Below are 23,039 nucleotides of genomic sequence, written 5' to 3'. Positions count from 1 at the left end.
TTTTCTTTGCAGTGGTTGATTAAGTTACTACACATGAATTTGTTATTCACCACAACTTTTAGCTATTATCTCGCTGTGAGATAAATAAGAAACCTTCAGCCAACAGTAGGCTAATCACTCTGTTACCCAACATAAGTTACCCAATAACTACTCTTCTTTGCAAGAAAAAGATGTTTTGTTTCTGCTCTGCATCTATCTTTTCTCAGACCAGTCAAATTTTGGAATTCACTGTGAAGGAAGATTTCCTCAGCATAATTTGTTTTATAAAGCAATAAAGGCATGTATAAAAAAACCTACTTACAATTTTGCGAGCAATAACAAAACAAGAGTACCTTCCCCAATGTGGAAAAAGAATATTACAGCTCTGTGACACCAGGTTGCATTTAAGTACTATACTTTTAATATATTTATTGAACATTGTTTTTTGAATGTCTTGAAAGAGTTTTTGTGATGAAATCCTTTTTTGTCTATTTTGATACCCACACCATTTTGTGTATACTATGGGTTAACTACCTTTTTAAAAGCAGTATCAGCAGCAGCAGACCAGCATCATAGTAATTTCCTGTTGGAAGTTTTAATTAAGATGTCCTTACTGTGTGTTAAAAAGACCTTTGGTATGCAGTGTTTCATTTGATTTATCCCAAAATAAATGTCAAGCTGTAATCCCTGCATGCTGAGTAGCTCATATTCTAGGAATATTCAGGACTATTTTCAATCTTCTGTACTGAAGAACTTGCTAAAAAAAACTGATAACAATGATGTTTATATTCTGGACCATCTGTTTTCCACATAGAGAAAATCTTGTCCTCTATTACTTTCGTAAAAATATGGAAAAATCGCATCTGTTTTCATCTATTTCAGCCCAACTCAAAGACATAGCCTATGGCACCAAACAATTCAAATTCAAAACAGAAATAACAACCGATGATGAAGTTGATGAAATTGATGAAACTGTCCATTTAGAGCGTGGAGAAAATTTATTTGAGATCCATATCAGCAAAGTGATCTTCTCTTCTGAAGCTATTAAGGCTTTTGGAGAGCAAGAACCTGCTATTTTCTGTACCTATGCTTTCTATGACTATGAACTCCAGTCCACCCCTGTAATACATGGACTACAGCCAGTATTTGACTTCACATCTCAGTACGTTGTCCGAGTGGACGATGTCTTCCTACAGTATTTACAGAAAAACACAGTAAAACTAGAGGTACAACTTGCATATGGCACAGACTATGAAACAATTGCAACATGCCAGTTGAGAATGCATGAAATCCTCGAAAAGAATGGCAGAATTTTTGGCACCGCATTTTTGGTTGGTAAGTAAAATGCACAACTAACAGATTATCTTATTTGTTTATGATAAGTCTACAAATTTTATTGAATTAAAGTAATACACTCAAAATTTGTGTGCAGGCCATACTAATTGCATTGTACAAATATTGCATCTTAGTTGCAGCCTAAGCCATTATTGGGTGTAGTACTGTTATGAATTAAACTCAACAATCCCACGTATGCTACAGCTTTCAGTTTTTTTTGCTAATATTAGCAAGAATTTATTGAAGTGGTTACAAGATTTTTGGTTATGGAAATATGGAGATGTGATTTTACATGATGGCACAGGTCATACTGATTTGAATGTACTTCTTTCCTGTTGGAAATTATGTTCAATGTTCTCGTGGAATAGGAGGAGGAATAAGTGGTTATGAGAATTGAAGTTATGCTGCTCTTCTTTGTTTCAACCACAAGTACTAATTTACCATGTTAATTATTAAATAAATTCCATAACAGTTTTTCAGCAGAATTTTAAAGAAACTTTATAACTATTCTTCAAGCAAGCAATAGGCCTCTTTTAAAATATGCATGTTTTGATTTGTCCATGCATCTACTTCATGTAATTCATGTTGTACTCAAGAAAGTTACTAGGTTGCATTTTATGTTTTCTTTACGCAACAAAGAACCATTAAAAATACGTATCTTTGAGTTTATATGGCATGTGACACTTTCATTATACTTTATCAATCTGATAACCAGTGTCAAACTCTAAAATGGAAAACTTACTACACATCTGAAAATGAAGATTTATTTTTGGTAAAATGCATTTTTTTAATAAATGATATGCAGATGGCGTTAACAAAGACTTGTTAGCATTAGTTTAATTTACAGTGAAATAAGACATTCCTTTAAAAAAGTTGAGCATTATGAGTCTGATTTAAAATTACTTTCTGCATTTGTGTGAAATGCCAAAATATATTACAGGAGAAGATTAATATGTTTTAGATCAACAAAATAGAGCTCATATTGTAAAAGGAAAAGTCATTTCACTGCCAAAGAGAAACAGAGATAGACCATGTGTTTTCTGTTCTTCTATTCTGTTTCTGGTCCCTCGTTTTTTAACCACTGGGAAATAATAAGCAGTTGTAGGTCTTTTTATAATTTTGGCAGTTATAGCTCAAAATTTTTGTATGATTGTTCCAAGTTGCATAAAACAACTTGTTTATCAGTAGATGTTTGGACGTTTCTATATAAACCTAATTAGCATTATGGATTTAATATAACTGGTATTATATACAGAAAACATGTTTGGTATTCTGTCACAGCAGATGGAAGCAATCTTTGCGACAGCAATACATTGGAATCATTTTGGTTCTAAATCATCAAATATTAACTCTCTCTTTGCAGCACCTTTTTAAAATATCTGGCTTCTCTATCATGAAATGGTCCTTAATTGGGCACTAAAGTGGGGTTTTGACTTTTACTGAAAAATTTCCCTGGAGACAAGAATTTATTAGGGAGCTGCATGCAGCGCCTCCACCTCTCTAAGCCATTTCCCACACCAAGCACCTCCACCAACCAGTCTACACAGGGCTGGAGAAATTCAACCCAGCATTTCAGGATTACTTCCATAGACTCAACATACATTGTTATTTGCAGTTTAATGTATAAGTGGAGAGCATTTTAGCAACCACTTTCCTTTTCAGAGTGTTTTATGCTTTTGTGAGTTCAGTTTTTAAGTTTCATTAATGTCTGATAATTGTGGGTAATTAGATTAGTCACAATGAATCATTCAATGTATTTGGAGGTGTGTGTTGCCAAAAGCATTACTGGTTTATTTTTGTACACCTACTTGTTTTACTTGCAATTTGTTTAATGTGTATGTTGTTATAGAATAAGTTACTGAGTTTTTCAAGATCTTGGGTAAAGCATGGTTTGGTTATGTCTACATATTGGTTAATCATAAACTAGATATTCTTAGAGCTTCTTTAAGTGATGCCTGTATCACTACATCCATGCAGAGGACAGATTCTTGTTGAACAGAGTATCACATTATTCTGTTGATAATCAATATCGACCTAACATCAAGACGTTATAAAATCCAAAAGTCTCAAAGGGTGAAGATCAATATCTCAGCGCTAAAGCGGCCCAACAAAGAGAGGGATTCCAAGTACAGTTCACAACTAATGTAGAAAATGTTCACACATCCAACTCAGTTTCAGATCAGTTGGATCAAATAAAATCAGTTGTGCTGGATTCCTGTCTTCAGTGCATCATCACCAAGACCACTTTGACGAAAATGATGCAGAAATAAGTGACCTCCTGAAACAAAAATGAGCAGTATTTATTGCTTGACAGAAGCAAAGAAGGTTGCATTCCAAAAGCTCTAGGTAATGCCCACAGCTAAATCTTGAAGATAAAAGACAATTATAGTCGAAAAATAAAGCCTAAGATATCCAACAGTATGTTAACCATCATGATATGCAAAGCTTTTCTGAAACCACCAGTCATTTCTGAACCAGAGCCAAATGGGTAAAATCTCCTTCATTCACAGAATGGTGCCTTTCTTCTTTAGGTAGTACTGTCCATCAACACCAGAAAATATATTTCCAACTAATTGTGAATTCACAGTGGCAGCTGATATTTTCCAGGCAGTACCCAAGTACCCTGTGAGAGAATTCATGGGGTCACCCCATCAATGGGAGAGCTACAACAAGCAATCAAACAGATGAAAAATACAGTCTAGATGGTAAACTCTTCAATCTCAGCCACCTCGGTGCCGAAGCTAAACTGATCATGATGTCTATATATGATATGCAGATTGTAAATGGCTATAGTTGCCCATTCTTCAATAGATTTACAAGATACTCTTGGTTTCTTAACATTTGCATGCAAGAATCAGCTGAGCATTGACTATTATTAAAAAAAAGCTTGTCTATCAACAGAGACCTTCTCAGTGAAATATTCTACCGTCCATATATATTGAAGGGCAGCATTTCCCAAACCCTAGCATCACCTTCTCAAGATTGACTGACTAGGAGATCCCGCATTGGATAAGCTGCACCAAATCAACCTAGGACAAATTCTGACAGCAAGTGTTTGTTAACAAGACCTTCACAAGTTGACAAAATCCTTCGTGTACAGAGCAGTTGTCACTCCACATTCCTGTACTGCTGTGGGATCTGAATTGTATGTCAACAATACAGAAGAGCCTTATAGATATTCCATTAACAATGCTTTGCCTCATGTTCTAGATTTTATGGGAGAATCATTGAACAAATGCTAGTGTCTTTCTTGAAGCAAGCTCCACAAGCTTGAAACTCTTGAAAATGAACTATGCTGGATTGGACACTATTTTTGGACAGGCAATAAAGCGTCTTCCCTTCTTAGTCCAGTTTCCTGAACTGGCGATTTGCCAGCATTCAAGGGGAGAACAACAATAAATTCCATCAAAGACACTCTGAAGCTTGAGAGCATTGGCATCACTGACAGGGAGAAGCATGCCACCGATAATTCAAAATGGCAACAACCTCAAGTTACATTATGCTTTGAGTCCAACGGTCTTAAAGATGAGGCAGGTCAGTGGCAGATAAAGAAAGAAAAGCAAACAATTCCTATATTCCAGATCCCACTATCTAATTGAATGTTCTGCGGTAATGACCCAAAGAACTGTGGACCTAGAATCAGCCTGATCAGTCACATCAAGACTGCTCAGCAGAAATTCATGACCCTGAGCAGATGTCATGCTTGAATTGGAGGAAGCCACTGACTTTCAGTATTGTTTACTTTGTATGTCATGGTTATAAGAGAAAATTACTGATTTTTTCAATGTTTTATGTAAAATATTGTTGCTTATAAAAGATATTTTGCTTTCATATTGGTCAATCAATAATTAGACAATGTTTGCAATTTCTTTTCACAACCCATTAAGAGTTTCTTTGTCAGACATATTTCTGTGAGGGGGAGCTGGATCTCAAACAACCTTTCTGTTATATACATGGAAAAACACACAGTACTAATGCTTTCCTTTAGTACCTAGAAAATTACATTTCATGCTCCAAAGTTTCTTGGAAATCCATTAGAGCAATGCTTAAGATTTTGTCATCCAGCAAGGACACTACATAGAATTCCATGTTTGAAACCTTGACTTGTTTCGATATATGCTGCCTGATGTGTCTCTCATGTTTCCTGTTTTTGTCACAAAAAGGCACTTTTTAAGTTATTAAGTTTCTTGTGGTTAAAGAAAGGTAACAGTTTCAAATACATGGGAGGACAAAGTCATATTGATGAGAAAGGTAGAATAACTGATGTAAAATGAAAGAGGATCTTTGCTTGCCAAGACACTGTAGGTTTGTTTTAAGACGTGGCTTTTAGTAAATCCTTCAGTTTCAACGGTTTAATTTAAAAAGTGCTTGCTATGACACTATTGTGATATTTTCCATTTCCTACATCTGCCATCTATGACATCTATAAGCGCACAATTTGCTAATTTGTTGTTATTCCAATTTTGTGCTGCAAGTATTTGCCTACAGGGATTGGCCAGAGACTGTCCAAACCTCCTAAAGTAGTCTTACTTCCAACAAGGAGTTGAATCTTTTATTCAATAGCTGCTGTATTGAAAAATCTCTTTGGCAAATGTCTTAATTGAGGTTTCTATGAGGCCAGCATTCTGCTTAGTTCACTTAGCAACAGGTTTAAACACAATTTAAATTACTACTTCCATTAACCAAGCAACAGAAAAATTCAGTTCCTCAGATAATGTATAAAGAAAGCATTAGAGAAAAAATATTTGGTTACAATGTTGTAAACATGTTCAAAGTATTTTTTCATATGAAAGTAAAACACTTAAGATGCTGGAAATCTGAAATGTGAATAGAAAATGCAGTGTGACAGCAAAAAGAACAGTTCAAGTTTAAGGTTTCTAAATTTTCATTAGAACCATGTATTTGAAACTGTTTTTTTAAGTTAAAACAGGCTTATTAGGTTCAGAATTATCTTTGTTTTGTGACAAAACAGGAAACACTGAAGACACTCAACAGGTAAAGGCAACATCTGTTAACATAAGTCAGTGTTTTGAACATGGAACACTTCTTTTCTTATGCCTGATTGTTCTGGATATCTTTTATAATTCATCTGCAAATGTTATCAGGAGCAATGGAAAATTATTTGATATTTTTAATGGAAATTCTGCCTCAAATGTGTAATAAATCATAAATTACAATAAGTGTGTTTGTACTATCAATCAACACAATTTGTTTCTTATCTACAATTTGTATTCATAATTAAAAGGATATTGTGCAGATTACTGATTGTCCAGGATTAATATTATTAATTCCAAAACATCATGGAGATCAGGAAATCAAAATCCAGGGACTTATACTATTAAAAGTACAGCAACTATTTTGTCTCTATATATATATATAGGCAATATTGCATTTATCATGTTCGTAACTTCCTTCAGTATGAAATGCAGTTTAATGTTTCATAATTGCTCTGACTGTCTTAAACCCAGTCTCCATTTGAATGTAGGTGGCAGACAAGATTCTGAAAATTATGGAACAATCGAGTATTGGTTTCGTCTACGTGTGCCAATGGCTCAGGCTATTCGGCTTTACAAAGAACGAACAAAAGCACTAGGATATATAGCTTCCCATCATCATTCAGATGATCAAATGCAACAGGTGAACTTTTTGTCTTTATACGTTTTAACTGCATTAACAGTTATTCAGTTTGACATTTAAGAATGTTTTGAAAAATATTTGTCATAATAGAGCTTTTATAAATGAATGCAGAGATTTTTAATCCTATTACATTGGTCAAAAAATACAGACTTAATTTTATGGTAGCTGTAGCTGCCCGAACACATGCCTGGTCAATAATTAGCTGTTGTAAATAATGCAGAAGAATTTAACTGAACTTCAATTATCTCCTGCTTAGACATATGGCTCTTTGAAAGTATATATGTTAAAGCCACAAGTTTGTGTCTTCATTTCATGTGGCTTTATAATAGATTTAAAATGGAAAATGCTCTGTCTTGGTAAGTTGCAAAATTGAAGGCAGTCATATCTTGAACATTTTGATTCTAATTGATTTTATCTTGGCCTTTGACCCTTTAATCTTGACCTTTCATACCCCATCTATACATGAGAACTCATGCCAATGCAGAGCTTTCCTTCCCAACCACCCTTTGCCCTTACATCTTCCATGTTATTTCACCCAGTATCCACCATAGGCAGACATCAGGAGTCATACTGAGATGAAATAAAATAACATTCTAAAATCTATTATAGATTTTACAATTCTTGAAAGTCCATTCAAGACATTTAAATCCTTTCAAGTACTTAATCGAATATTTGTATTCAGAACTACACCTCATCATTTACCAACTCTTTTAGCTGTCAAGAAAACTGTGAACTCTAAGGCTCCCAATCTGATGTTTAAATGTTGTAGAAAGCACAGAAGTATTAATACTGGTATAATGATAACTCTCAGGACTATTGAAATTACTAAAACAAACATTTTTCAATTTTCAGGTATTGGCACGCACCTTTTCTATTTTTAAGGGTTTAGGATGTCACTAATTTGATAGCTTGACAGCTCAATAGACCGTATCTGCCCTTCAGGAGCATCTATGACTTCACTAAAGACTCATACCCAATGGACCCTTGCTCCAGCAAAAGTGAGAGCTTTATGAACTCAGCACAGAGTTCAGGTTTCCCACATGTGAGTGTCACATCTCTAACCTACTTCCCTCTTCCCCTCAACCCAACGTAAATAAGGCCTGGTGGAAACTGAGGCAGAATCCAAGCTGCTTCTATGAAATGTCACAAATGTTTCATCCTTGCCAACTGACACTGCAAATTTCCACTACAACTTCCTCACTACCGCATGACTTATTGATCCTTGAGTGTTAGCACATAGGAACTTGATGTGACCATTTCATTTTTTAAGAAAATGTCCCAGTTGCCAAATTGTGTATCTGTTCAGGGCCAATGCAGTATCACCTAAAATTAGACACAGGCATTTCCAAATTTTTGGTTTTAAATTGAACTAATGTCATCTTACACCAGTTATGCCACTGTGATCACAGAAGAACTCTTATTCAAGCATTTCAATGCAATTTGCAGCATCACTGAAAATGTCAAATTCGATGTTAGTCAAAGTCAACTCCGACTACAAGGACTGAATTTTCCCAGCCCAAAAGTGACAAAGGTACGAGAAAGTAACTGGAAGCTGCTTGTTAATACTTTGCAAACTCTGGGGGAATTCCTCAGGGATGCACTGGAAGCTTGGTTGGCTACCTCGTTCACAGAGGAGGATAATAAATTAATCCAATTAAGACATGGCTTAAGAGTAATTTCGTGTTGACATTGATATACTACTGATTCCTGAATGGAACCAAACAATGTTTGGAGATCATCAGCTCAACTAAGGTGAAGGAGAGGCTGCACAGCTCAATGACTGGATCTGAGGTGTGCAAAACTGCAGGCCCATCCAAGAGTAAGCTCGTGGAGGTGTTTTCATCAACCTCAATGGCCTTATTGGCTTCATGCATCTGTATATGATAGTTTCTATGCAGGCAGCCAAAGGCGTCTCCATACTGAAGAACTCTTCTGCTCACATGCTTGCTTCAGCAGTGCTTACCTGTCCCGTAGGGGGCCACTGCAGTCCCTATGACTGAGCCTGCAATCTTGTAAGCCTGCCCACTATTTGTCGCTGAGCAGATACACTGATGACATGGACAGGCTCAGGACCCCTATATAGACCCACCAAAACTTTGAAACACAAACCTCAGAAAGAAGCACACTTCGGCATTTAATCTGTACAAAATGTGGAGTTAGATTAGATTCAGACATAAATATATTAATACCACATTTATCCTACATGCAGTGATGCAGTATTAATTTTCACGGTGATGAAATAAAGAACTACGCTGCTACTATCTGCTCACAAGACTGTAAAGTCAGGATGGTCAAACTCTATGTTCACAAGGATTACTGTGCACCAGGCTTCCATTATGAGTTAAAACTTTGAGTTTTAAAGCAGCTAACAAGTATAGTTAGCTTTCTAATCATTAACGTGGCCAATATAACAATTGTTTTCTTTGTTGGACTAACCTGACTATGTTTACATGAATCAATTCCTAATCTTGCTGATAGAAAACTAACACATCCAGGTGTGTTTGTTGTCGAGTGATTAACTCAACACCCTTCTTGTGGTAATCAAGAAATATGAATTAATGTCTTAACCAACAAAGGAAGAACTCAGAATACCTGCATAAACAGTAATAGCATAGTGAGTTTGGATTAAGCATTGCAATCCTAATGATGGACACAGCTTGATGGTTTTAACTAGGATTCTCCTGAGAGCCAAGTTTTCAATGTACAACTGACTGCACCTAAAAAAATGTCCATCCGGTATGAAATTAGCCTTCGCTTTGTTCATCTTTCAACTGGTCTCAACAAATCAATTTTTTGCAAAAGCACATTTGACCATGGTGAACCAGAAGTGCATTGGTCACTATATAGGTGTAGGTGCTTTTTAGTCATCTTTTACTCCTGTCAACCTTATTGATCAAAATACAATAGTGAGGATTTATGCACTGAATACAATTGTATGTGGAAAATTGAATAATGACAGTGCCTGGTTCATCAGCTCTTCAGATCTTAATGTGACAGGTATTACTATTTCAAGGGAGACTCTACTTCATTAAGTTAAGAGCCTGGTTAACCATTTTGGGCTAGTTTCAACTGCAGTTGCAGTATTTTAAAACATTTTAAATTTACTTTTGGAGATGCACTAGCTATTCTCTCTTTGTGTAATGTTATTAACCTTCCTGCTGCATTGCTGCCATTTCTATTTCCATGGCTATGGTCTCCTTTGCTAGCGTTTCCTGGTCACAGAAATGTGGATTCGGCACATCAGTACTCTGTCTACTGAACACTGGAGTTGGCTCTAGATATTTTGGACTTGCTTGAGCATCTGCACTCACAACCTGAGATTCTGTATTAGGACTTTGGGTGGAGGTGATTACTCAAATTGATTCTCCCGAGAAGAGGTGCAAGCTATCTTTAAATAGCTTAGGTCTAATTTGGCACAGTTCTGGACCAGAAAGTCAAAAGTTCAAATCCCACCTCCAGATATGTGTCATAACACCTTGATTAAAAATATCTTGCATGTATATAATTTTACAGCCAACTTTAGCTGATCTGCCAACAAACAGGTTAACTACTGCTAGCATTCCATTTATTTAAGTTCATGAGCCAAGGATTCCAGTTTGGTAGAATCAGAGAATCCCTACCATATGGAAGCAGGCATTTAACTCAAGTCTACACTAACCTTCTGAAGAACATCCAACCCAGATACCCAACCCCTCTAACCCTGCACTTCCCATGACTAATCTACCTAGCCTGAAAATCCCTGGATGCAATGTAGCATGGTCAATCCACACAATCTGCACATCTTTGGACTATGGGAGGAAACCGGAGCACCCAGAGGAAAACCACACAGACACAGGAAAAATGTGCAAACTGCACATAGACAGTCGCCTGAGGGTGGAATTGAGCCTGGGACCCTGACGCTGTGAGCAACAGTGCTAAGCACTGAGCCATTGTGCTGCCCCATTTCTCTACTTAATTGTACTCGCACCTTCAGGCTCTGGTTGCATGAGCCAAAAATGTTGCAGATTTTTTTGTAGATTTACATAACATGGATAGCTCTGCTGCTGAGTTTTACAAATGTCATCTACTACTGCAGCAGGAATAATCAATATTTTCCATGGAATGAAACTATAATAGCAAAGACAATCAATGGAGTTTCAGTATTTTCTGACAATATCAAAGGAAGAGATTAACTAGACATTACTTCTTTGCTGTTTTAAAGATGCTGTATAAATACAAATTGTTCCTTCTTTCTTTCTAAGACACATAGAAGTGTCAAAGGGAGAATTGTTCCCAATTTCCCACTGCTCTATTAACATCATGTAGACAGTATTCATGTAAGAACTTTGGTGAGACAGGAAAATTACTCCAAGCTCTGTCCAATCCACTGTAATGATGTATATGAATACACCAGTTGATTTTAAGCTTACATACAGTAAGCATTTATTTTCTGTACAGTCACTGATCAGTTATTAGAAGGTTTGACAAATTTAATGTAAGCTGCTGTGGAAGTAAAGAATAGTGCTCTTGTGTTTACAAGCGTGTTCCTACCTACTTGTTAGCATTGCAAAAAAATCAGGAATCTTGCTGCAGGAGATGGAAATTCTGTTAAAATAAATTACCAATGGCCTGACCTACAATTATTTGTCAAATCACTCAGTCTCTTCGGATATAAATTGGAGGCCACCATGTACATGAGGAATTAATGAGTTTAATGTACACAGAATCGACTTCCTGGCCAAAATATCATCACAAACCTCCAACTGCTCAATGTCCAACATTTCCCATTTATTGTTCGTCCAGTCAGAATTCGCAATGACGTTCCCTGGAGGAATCTTAGTCACTCCCCTCCCACAAGCTGTTTGGCAAAAATATACAATCAGTGCATACATCATGGAGCCTCAGAACTGGTACCAGAATGGAGATTCTTCTCCACAGCTACAGTTATGGTGTCAGACATTGCTACCCCAAAATTTCATACTGCAACCCACACTTAAGGAAGCCCTGACCTAGAGAATTATAATTTGCTGTATTAAGTTACGTTGATATATGTTTTTTTTTTTATCCTTCCCACTTCTATCATGAATGTTTCTGTTCTATTGGGCAAATATTAACATGACAACAAAGGTAAGGCAATTTTAAAGTAACCTGACAATGGGACACTCATGGGGTTAGATGGAGCCTTGATTTTACACCGTATCCAAGATGATTTTCCACTAATTTAAGTGGAGAATAAAATCAGGCATAGTCAAAGGCCAGCATTGTACTTGATCTCATCAGTTCCAAAGTGAGTGGGTTGAGTTAAAAATGCTGCCTACTTCTTTAAGCATATAGCTGCTTGCAAACCTGAAGTAGCCTTTGATTAAAATGTCTTTTTCTCTCTATGAACCCTTAGGCACACACTACAGCTCTGACAGATGGTAATCTGAATGAACTTCATATTATTATAAAATCCTGTGACAATCTGCAAGCCAGAAGGAAGAATCACCAGCCAAATCCTTATGCTGTCTACAAGTTCTTTGATTTTGCAGATCATGATACAGCCATTATTCCAAACAGCAACAACCCACAGTTTGATGATCACATGAAATTTCCAGTACCAATTAATACAGAACTTGATCGATATTTAAAGTCAGAATCATTAACTGTTTATGTGTTTGATGATGCAGAACCTGATGATACTTTTTACCTAGGAAAAGCGAAAGTTCCCCTTATTTCATTAGCTCACAACAAGTATATCATAGGTAATAATATAAATACTTTGCTATTCTTGATATGTAATCTTTTTTGTGTTAATCGTAGCCATCTGAGATCCCACAGTCCCTATAAAAGCTGCCCTGACCCAGCAGATGGTAACTATAATCAAGATACCTGGTCTATTTGGCTTTAGTGCCCTTTAATTGAAAGGATTAACTTGGTCCTCTCTCTTATATCCTCTTTGTTTTAGATCTGGTATTATGCAATGAGAAGGGGATAATTAGTAGTCATGGTATCATACAAACTTTAAGGAAGAGTGACCAAAATGTGCAGGAATTTTCCATCAAATTTGTAAGCCATGCTGTTCAATCTGAAGCTGTCATAAGTCTAATTAAAGGACACTATGAAGGCATGAATGACAAGTTGGTCGTGGCGAATTGAGAAAATACATTGCCTTTCTATCATTGTAAATGGTAATGGCTTGTATTTAAAGAATTATTACATGGTTTTAAACAAACAGACCTTTAAGGCATTAAAAGCCAACAGGAAAGTGAGTCAACAAAGGGAGTAGAAGATTATATTAGATCAAAGGAGGAGGTTTGTAATGTTGCCAAAGTAAGTAGTACTGTAATCATGAATTTTAGAATTCAGCAAAGAAGGACCAAGATACTCCTAAGGAAGGAGACAAAAAAATATGAATGTAAATTAGCAGGAAACATAAAAATGGGCTGCAATAGCTTCTATAAGAATATAGAAAGGAAAAGATTATCAAAGATGTTTGATAACTTGGTTGGTCCATTGGAGGCTGGATGAAACTGGAAAATTTATAATGGAAGTAAGGAGGTGTTGAAGAAGCTAAATTAATTTTTGTTGTTTTTATGGAAAAAGATACAATAAGTCTCCCAGAGATATTAACGATCCAAGGAATGAGTAAGAATGAGGAACAGAAAGAAATTAATGCTAATAAAAAAGTAGTATTGAAGAATTAATGGGATTAAAAATTAAGAAATCCTAATCATCCGGTGGCTTTGGAGATGATGAATGCATTGGTGGTCATCTTTCAAAATGCTACAGATTCTGAACAGTCCCTACAGTTTACAATGTTGTAAATGTAACCCCACTTTTTAAGAAAGGAGAGAAGGAGAATACAGGAAGTTCTAAACCTGTTAGCTTGACATCATTGGGGGAAAATATTAAAATCTATTATATAAGATGTAATAACTGGATAATTGGAAAACAATGGTATGATTGAGCAGAGATATTGTGGTTTTATGAAAGAGACTTACTGTTTGAGAAACCCATTCAAGTTCTGTTAGCTTGTTTCTAGCAGAGAGGGGGGAATCAATGGATGTATTCAACCTAAAAGGCTGACACAGATTGAAAATTCATTAACGGAAACAAAACAGTAAGAATAAATGGGTCATTCTCAGTTAGCAGCTATAACTGGTATTGGAAAGATCAGTGCTTGGACCTAACTGTCCACAATCTATTTCCATGATTTTGATGTGCAAACCAAATGTAACATTTCAATTTGCAGATGACAAAAAAAACTAGATGTGTTGTGAAAATGCTGAAAAGAGGCTTTGAGGAGATTCAGGCAGGTCAAGTTAATTGACAACAGCATGGCAGATGGAATATAATGTGTGGATAAATGAGGTTTGGCAGGAGGAGTGAAGGTGCAGAGTACTTGTAAATAGTGAGATTGTGAAGTGTTACTGTCCAAAATAACCTGAATATCTGTGTTCATAGTTCACTGAAAGCTAATGTACAAGTGCAGCAAGCAATTATCAAGGCAAATGGTATGCGGTCTTTTAAGAGAATTTGAGCAGAGGAGTAAAAATGTCTTAATTTAACTGCATAGAACCTTGATAGGAGCATTATGTTCAATTTTGTTCCCTCGCCTGGGAAGGTATGTACTTTTCAGAGGGGAAGTACAGCAGAAGTTCAACAGATTATTTTGTAAAATGGCACAACTGTCCTCTGGAACAGAGTGGGGCTATATTCTGAAGTGTTTAGAAGAGTGAGAGGTGATCTCATTGAAACTTACAAAGCTCTTAAAGGCTAGATAGGGTAGTTGTAGTAAATATATTTCCCCAGGCTGAGGCATCAAGAACCAGAGGAACAGACTCCGAATAATGAGCAAGCTGTTTAGAACTGAGATCTTCAGTCTGAAGGTAGTGAGTCTTTGGAATTCTGTATCCCAGAGAGCAATGAAAACTCAGTAATTGAATAGGATCAAGACAGTGTTTGTGAGATTTGTAGATACCGATGACCTCAAAATATATCAAGATAGCATAGCAAATTGGTATTGAATTCGATGATAGGCCATGATATGGAATAGTGGAGCAGCTTAACTGGTTGGATGATCGTCTCCTATGTTCTACTTTCCTATGATTAAAAGTGTCCTATTATGCATCTTAATTCATTTATTTCCAGGAACATTTGAACTCATGAATTTTGAAGGACTAGTCAATGGCACAATAAATGTTGAAATAAAATGGATGGCTTCATACTTGCCATCAAATGAATCCATAATGAGAGTTGATCAACGTGAGGTAATCCCAAAGGAAGAACGAGAAAAGTTGCCAGTAAAAGAGGAATTCAACAAATTTTCACCTACAGTATCTGAGGATCCAGTTTTGGTAACTAATTTTATTCAATTGAATGATTTAAAATATTGCTTGATTTTCTCCGTTTATCAAAGTTGATAATACTTCCATGAGTTGTAACATGCTTAATTTATTCTTGATATTGTTTCTCTGACAGAAGAATTATGTAAGGGAAAATATCTGCTTCATTAGCTGTAGAAAGCCATTAAAATGAATGGACGAAAAATTATTGTTGCACACACATGACTTCTCAATGGGTAAAAATGCACAACAGGAACAATTAGAAAATTTATTCTTGTGTTTAAAATGGATGAAGATGGATAGGTGCAATGATGTAGAATATTGGAGCATTGGCAGCTAAGATCAGGAAGTGGTATAAAATAAGATCCATTTTACCAATCCACTCAGTCCTTTATTTATCTGCACTACTACAAAAATGTGAAGCAAGGATATCATCTCTTGTGGGAAAGGGAAAATCAAATGGACAGTTTTCATTGAATTGCTTTCATGATTTTTTTGAAAATTAGTCAATAGTTAAGAAAGTAGTATGTTTACCGTAACCCCTGGATACATAAAGTATATAGGCGGATGTGGGTCTTGCAGATGCTGGAGATTAGAATCGAGATTAGAGTGGTGCTGGAAATACACAGCAAATCAGGTAGCATCTGAGGAGCAGGAAAATAGTTTCAGGCAAAAGCTCATCATCAGGAATGAGGCTTGGAGCGATAAATGGGAGGGGGTGGGATGGGGAGAAAATAGCTGAGAGTGCAATAGGTGGATGGAGAGGAGGGTGGAGTGGATAGGTGGGAAGGAAGATTGACAGGTGGGACAGGTCATGGCATCAATGTAGAGAGGAGACTGGATGCCTTCTCGCAGAGTGCTTCAGAAAACATCTCTGGGACACCCGCACCAATCAACCCCATCACCCCGTGGCCAAACATTTCAACTCCATCTCCCACTCTGCTGAGGACATGCAGGTCTCTGGCCTCCTCCATCGCCACTCCCTCACCAACCGACGCCTGGAGGAAGAATGCTTCACTTTCTGCCTCGGGACCCTTCAACCCCTTGGCATTAATGTGGACTTTATCAGTTTCCATATTTCCCCTCCCCCTACCTTACCGCAATTCCAAACATCCAGCTTAGCACCGTCCTCATGACTTGTCCACCTGTCAATCTTCCTTCCCACCTACCTGCTTCACCCTCCTCTCCAACCTATCACCTTTACCCCCACCTCCATCCACCTATTGCACTTGCAGCTACCTTCTCCCCAGCCCCACCCCACCTCCCTCCCATTTATCTCTCCACCTTCAAAGCTCCCGGCCTCATTCCTGATGAAGGGCTTTTGCCCGAAACATCGATTTTCCTGCTCCTCGGATGCTGCCTGACCTGCTCTGCTTTTCCAGCACTACTCTAATCTTGACGACCGAAAGTATATGCTTGGGCACTAACAAGGGGAAACTATTAAAGTGAATAATTGATAAATTCTTAGTAATGTAAGAATAAACATCAAAATCTTTAAAGATTCCATGGAATTTGTTGTTTGGTGCAGAAACCGAAAAAGCAAATATCTAATCGTGAAGAAAGAAGAGTATCGTGGGCAGATATGGATCCTTCTGAGAGTGTCGTAAGTGAATTATATTACTGGCCATTTTTTGCTGCAGTGGACTATCAAATATCTACTGTAATGTGGAATTCTAACAAGGTTCAGTAGTCATAACTAGCACTGACACGATGTTAAAATGGAACCTGAACTCAGAAAGACATCTTAACTTTCTATGGCGATTTTAATTTCTGTCTACCATGCAACAACATGAAAATCATGCTGTGTAATGCATTTCAATCATGAGACGCCATTTTCACTAAGCTAATGGCAGACAAAATATGAGGAATTATAAATTAATTTATTCAAAGCTTGAAAATGGAATATCAAAAAACAATTGCAAATACAATTAGGAAAGGTCTTTTCATCCTACAGATTCTTTCCTCTAAGTATTTACAGTCACCCAGAGTGATTTAATTTCCCGAGAAATTCTGCCTGCATGAATTCTGTCTGAACCTCTAGGAATGTGAAACAAATGTCACATTTCTACTTTCGAGTTTTAAGCTTCTACTCGCCAATAACGTTTGGCATCCGAGAAATACATAAACCTTTGTTTTTACTTTCCATTAAGTATTTTATCTTCTTAGCATTGACCTATCTCTTGCTGCCAATCCTGCCTGCAACCAGATATTTATCCACCTCCTTTTGAAGAATTTAATGAAGTACATTTCCTGAGAGCGTGTTTTGCATGTACTTTGTGAGAAAACGTTTTTCTAATCTTTGGTATCAATTGAGACTTGTTAATTAAAGCTCTTTAGTTCTGGGCTAACAGTTTTGGTCAGACTTGATTGGTTCTGCAAAGTTAGGCACTTCATTGGTTTGGGAGTGTGCGAGGATGTGAGGGACCTGAATTGGGATGCTGGTATGTTTTTCCCTCTCTCGGTTACTGGTGACCTGCGTAAACTTGCAGCATTTCTCTTTTTATTTTAAATTTTTTTCCGTTGCAGTTATTTCTGAATTTTTCTTATATTATTTCTCATGTATTTCCTTGTTCCATTGATCTTTGTATAATTTTTAATTGGTTAACTGGGATATATCACTTACTCCTCTTTGTTTTGAGATTTCCAAAATATTTGTTTGACCATTCCACACAATAGCTGTAATATCTAGCAAAGTACCATGGAGGTCTCAAATGTCTCGCCACATTTCCAAGGTTGTGCCCTGATTTGGGGCAGTTAGGTACATTTATATTGGAAAAGTGTTGACACGGGCTGCAATAAGCAAAGGGAGGCAAAATGATTAGATTTGATTATGATTAGATTCCCTACAGTATGGAAATGCCCTTCGGCCCAACAAGTCCATACCGATCCTCCGAAGAGTAACCCACCGAAACCCATTTACCTACCCTATATTCACCCCGACTAATGCACCTACCACTATGGGAAATTTAGCATGACCAATTCACCTGACCTGCACATCTTTGGACTGTGGGAGGAAACTGGAGCACTCAGAGGAAACCCACGCAGTCACGGGGAGAATGTGCAAACTCCACACAGACAGTTGCCCAATGTGGGAATCAAACCCGGGTCCCTGGCGCTGTGAGGCAGCATTGCTAATCACTGTGCCATCATGCTGCCCAAAATGTTACGTTGAGAATCCAGGGGCGCCATGGGAAATGCTCTAAGTATTCATATTTTACTGTGTCGGCATCTCCCACCTCCTTTTATGGCTGTGTTTACCTAGCTCTGAGAAGATCTCTGATTGCACAGTATAAGCCTAATTTAAATATTCTAATCAGTTGTTTGTCTCTCCGCAGCAGTACATTAGATTGCTGTGAAAATGGTGGCAGGAACACATATGGGCTTGAAAACATGTTTCTTGTTTAAAATATTTCACACTCTTCAAGCTTTCCCTTCCCATCGTGTGAGGTCCATATCTCGTCTTGATGCCTTCATACCCATCAAAAACATCTGGCTTACCTTTTGCTTTTGACTATTGAAGAAAGATTGAAGAAATATGAATCTGTCTTTTGTCCTTTCAAAATGGTGAATGGACATGTTGAATATTTCCAGCACTTTCTATTTGTATTTCAATTTTATGATTTCTATTTGTTTCAAGCAACAGCCCAACAAAGTCAGACTAAACCAATCCTTACAATCAATATCACAGATTTTTCCATCATCATCCATCGGTATGTTTTTTCCCAGTAGCAGGACAATCCCACCAGTAGTAGCAAATCTCAGGGATTAGCCCTGAGAGTCAATTAATATTGATTTCAGACCTCAAGAACCTTATTAGTATCAAATCAGAAACAGACAAAGAAATCCCCTGTAAATTCCGATATCCCATTCTCCTCCAACCCCCCCCCCCCCCCATTAATATATTAGTGCAAGCATGCCTCAGTAGTACTAGTACAGATCAAATTGACTGAGACTAAAGGACACAACGGCTAGACTGAACCTGCAGTAGGTGGTGAAAAAACAAAGAGAAAGAAAAAACCTTAATAGGCCTTGAATTTGAAAACCCACCTTTCACAGTACATCTATCCTTGGCAGTGTTAGTAGAAATGACCACTTCAAAGCCTGTCATCATGTTGAAAACCCCCATCCATTGTCTAATTGCATTAGCTTCAGAACAGATCCAGCATGTCTAAACAGGGTATCTATGTTGCACTGTAGAAAATCAGCACCAGAATTGTATTCAACCATGATCAATCTGTAATCTCACGACCTGGCATATTTTGTACTCTGCCATTATCACCAAACCAAGGAATTAAACCTGATCTATTGAGGTCAGCAGCAAAGCACATCAGGAGCAGCAACAGGATTTTATATAAATGTAATACAAACTTATGCAGCTCATTAAAACATGCAGATATGATGTCAATGCTATCACGGAAACATGATTGAGGGAGGGGCAGAACTGGCAGCTTAATATTCTCAGATATAGGGTCTTCAACTGAGACAGGGAAGGAGGTAAAAGAGGAAGGGGTGTGACAATTTTGATCAGGAAATCAATTACAGCAGTAGGTGGGATGGCATCTTAGAAGGCTCCTCAAATGAAGGCAAATAGGTAGAACTTAAAAAGCAACAAGGAGAAATCATATTGCTAGGAGTGTACTATAGGTCCACTAATGGTCCAAAAGAAATAGAAGAACAGATATGTTGGCAAATTTAAGAGAAATAGGGTAGTGATAGTAATAGGGTAGTGATAGTAGGGGATTTCAACTTCCCCAACATTAACTGGGGTAATGATAGTGTTTAGAGGGAGCAGAATTCTTAAAATGCATCCAGGAGATTTTTTGAAGACAGTATGTAGAAGGCCCTATGAGAGAGAGAGGGGGAGAGTGGTCCTCATCTTAATTTTAAGTAATGGGACCAGACACGTAGTTGAAATATCAGTGAGGTAACATTTTGTAGATAGTGATCATAGCTCAAATAGATTCAAGGTTGTTATAGAAAAAGACGAGGATGGATCTGAAATCCAACTTCTAAACTGGAGGAAGGTCAATTTTAAGAAGATCAGGTATGTTTTGGCCGGAGTGGACTAAAAGCAAATATTTTTAAGTAAATTTATGTCAGGGCAGTGGGATGCATTCCAGAAGGAATTGGGGAGAATATGGGGCCAACATGTTCCAATAAATCCAAAAAGTACGATCAACAAATTCCGCAAACCTTAGATATCAAGGGATACACGGTATTAGATAAAGCAAAAAAGAAATACTTATGGCAGACACCCAGGGCTTAAAACAGCAGAAGACCTAGAGAAGTGCAGAATGTGCAAGGGGAAGATTAAAAAGAAAATCAGGAAAGCAGAAATGGGGCAGGAAAAAATAATGGCAAGTAAAATAAAAGAAATCCTAAGTTATTTTACAAGGAAACTCAGCATTAAGGATAAAAGTTAACTAGGGAAAGAGTAGGGCCATTAAAGACCTTATTGAAAGCATTGGTGAAGTCCAAGTAGACTATGTTGAATGCCTTGCCCTCACCCATACACCTGATTACCTCTTTGAAAAACTCAATCAAATTGGTCAGACATGCAGATTAATACTAAATGCTAATTTGTACATGGAGCCAGAGAACATAGGTAGGGTTCTAAATGAATACTTTGTCTCTCTCACTAGTGAACATTGACACAATGTGGTTATAGAAATCAGGGTGAAGAACTGTAGTATACTTAAAGACGTTAGCATAGACAGGAGGTTCTGAATGGTATGGCAGGCTTAAAAGTGGGTAAACCTCCACCAGATGAAATATATTCCAGGGCTGTTGAGTGAGGTAAAGGATGAAATAGTAGGTGTATTGACAATAATTTTCAGTTCTTCCCTGGCCACAGCAGAGGTGCCAAAGGACTGGAAAACAGCCAATGTGTTACCATTATTCAAGAAGGTGGCAAGAGATACATCAGGAAACTACAGGTCAGTCAGTCTAACCTTGGCAGTGGGAAATTGTTGGAAGCAATTCTGAGGGACAGAATTAACCTGCACTTGGAGAGGCAAGGATTAATCAAGAGGTGGGCATGTCTAACCTACTTGGCTGAATTTCTTGAAGGGGTGACAAGGTCTGTCGATGCTGGCAATGCATTTGATGTGGTCTGCTTGGACTTCAGCAAGGTTTTTGATAAGATCCCACATGGGTGACTGATAACAAGGGTAACAGCTCATAGGATCTAAAGAAATTTGGTAAATTAAATACAGAATTAGCTGAGTGATTGGAAGCAGAGCAGTGTTTTTGTGACTTGAAGCCTGTGTCTAGTGGGGTTCCGCTGTGTTGTCAGTGTCACGACCCTTGCTGTTTGTGGTTATATAAATAATTTAGACTTGAATGTGGAAGGTTATTTTTTTCCTCAAACGGTAGTGTGCTCTTGAAATTATTGACAAGGTAAGCGAGTTAAAGCAAACTCAATAGGAAGTTGAATTTTACGTGTATGCTCAGATGAGTGAGTTGCAATGCTAGGGGATAAGGTGGGTTAAGGGATTTTTCCATCCTTTACTTTTCACATTTACTATCCATAGTGCTAACTTCTCTTTTGACATTGAAGGACTTGCTTTCATTTCAATTTTCTGTCATTTGCATCGTTTTATTCAGTAGAACTCCACTGCCTTACTTTCATACCTTGCAACTGAAGTCAACAACTTGCAATAATTTAACATAATTGTTTAAAAAAGGTTACTAATTACGTCAGTGATTGTTGGTTGTGTATCTAACTCATTTGTGTTTTATCAATTTGAAGCTAACTAAAGGAACAAAACATTCTGACGTCCATACTGCTGATGTTACAAGCAAAACAAATGAGGTAAAAATTGCTACAACAGAGCCGGAACCAATTAATCAGGTATGTGAAAAACATCTTATTCTGACTTGGTGGAGTTCTATACATTTTTATAGCCTGTTTTAAAGAGTTAAATCATTAGGGTAACTTTCTTTTGTATTAAATGTGAACCAGTTCCTTCCTTGTCTGACCATTGTTGTCAAACTTGGCCTGATGGATGGTATTGATGGGCTGTGTTCATTGTGCTGAAAAATGATTGCAATAGAAAAGAAATAGTGCCTTGGCAGATTTTTTTTTTCATTCTGCAGATGATAACCAGAAAAGAAGAATACATTAACAGCTTTACAAAGCCTTACTTAAAGAAATATGTATAAAGTTTAAAATGAAGTTAGTCCTGCATGTCCCAAAGCTCAAGTTGTCACTTTTGGCCATTTTCTTACATTCTGATTTCAAGACATGAGATTTTGTTTCTGTTCATTTTTAGTTACATAGTGGAGAATCTTCATGAATTGTTTGTACCAACAAGCGTATATCTTCAGAAAATAAACAAAGACTACAAATTGGTTCAGGCCACTTTTGAAACTTAAAAGAGGTGACTTGCCTCAGAACATGTCCAATTTGTAACTTGGGCTTTGTCAGCAAAGTTCTGGTGTGCTGCAGATGCCAAAAGGCAGCCATAGCTGCTTGACTCCTAACTTATTTGAGTTGGTCACATTCCTGACAGCAAACCTTGAAAAGATGGTTCTGGGAAGGAAGTGGAGAAGACCTGGATTCGGAGTATTTTGGATAATGTTGGCTGACAGCAGCCCCTAAGGAGTCAGCATTAACAGTACTGCTTCTTGACTATAGGCTTTATTTCGAAAGGAATGAAGTGTAAAAATAGGGAGGTTTTCCTGTAATTATGCAAGGTACTAGTCAGACTACAACTGGAACATTGTGAAGAATTTTGATGCCTAATCTAAGGAAAGAAAGAGGCAGTCCAGATAAGGTTC

The 23,039-nt window shown here is 37.3% G+C and overlaps 1 protein-coding gene across 5 annotated transcripts in view; it reads left to right on the top strand.

The window, feature by feature from the left end:
- The window catches only part of rpgrip1l (RPGRIP1 like), a 225,429-nt gene that overhangs the window by 109,665 nt on the left and 92,725 nt on the right, over nt 1-23,039 (top strand). For all 5 annotated transcript variants that reach the window (XM_043706988.1, XM_043706986.1, XM_043706987.1 and 2 more), the window contains exons 15-20: nt 862-1,314; nt 6,800-6,951; nt 12,326-12,674; nt 15,064-15,269; nt 16,786-16,860; nt 22,009-22,110. In XM_043706988.1, coding sequence (XP_043562923.1) covers nt 862-1,314; nt 6,800-6,951; nt 12,326-12,674; nt 15,064-15,269; nt 16,786-16,860; nt 22,009-22,110 — 1,337 coding nt within the window. The remainder of the gene's footprint in view (nt 1-861; nt 1,315-6,799; nt 6,952-12,325; nt 12,675-15,063; nt 15,270-16,785; nt 16,861-22,008; nt 22,111-23,039) is intronic.

The sequence above is a fragment of the Chiloscyllium plagiosum genome, chromosome 17, assembly GCF_004010195.1.
Source record: "Chiloscyllium plagiosum isolate BGI_BamShark_2017 chromosome 17, ASM401019v2, whole genome shotgun sequence".
In the NCBI taxonomy this organism is placed as follows: Eukaryota; Metazoa; Chordata; class Chondrichthyes; order Orectolobiformes; family Hemiscylliidae; genus Chiloscyllium; species Chiloscyllium plagiosum.
The sequence above is the reverse complement of the archived record's forward strand: the minus strand, read 5'-3'. Positions and strand labels throughout refer to the sequence as shown.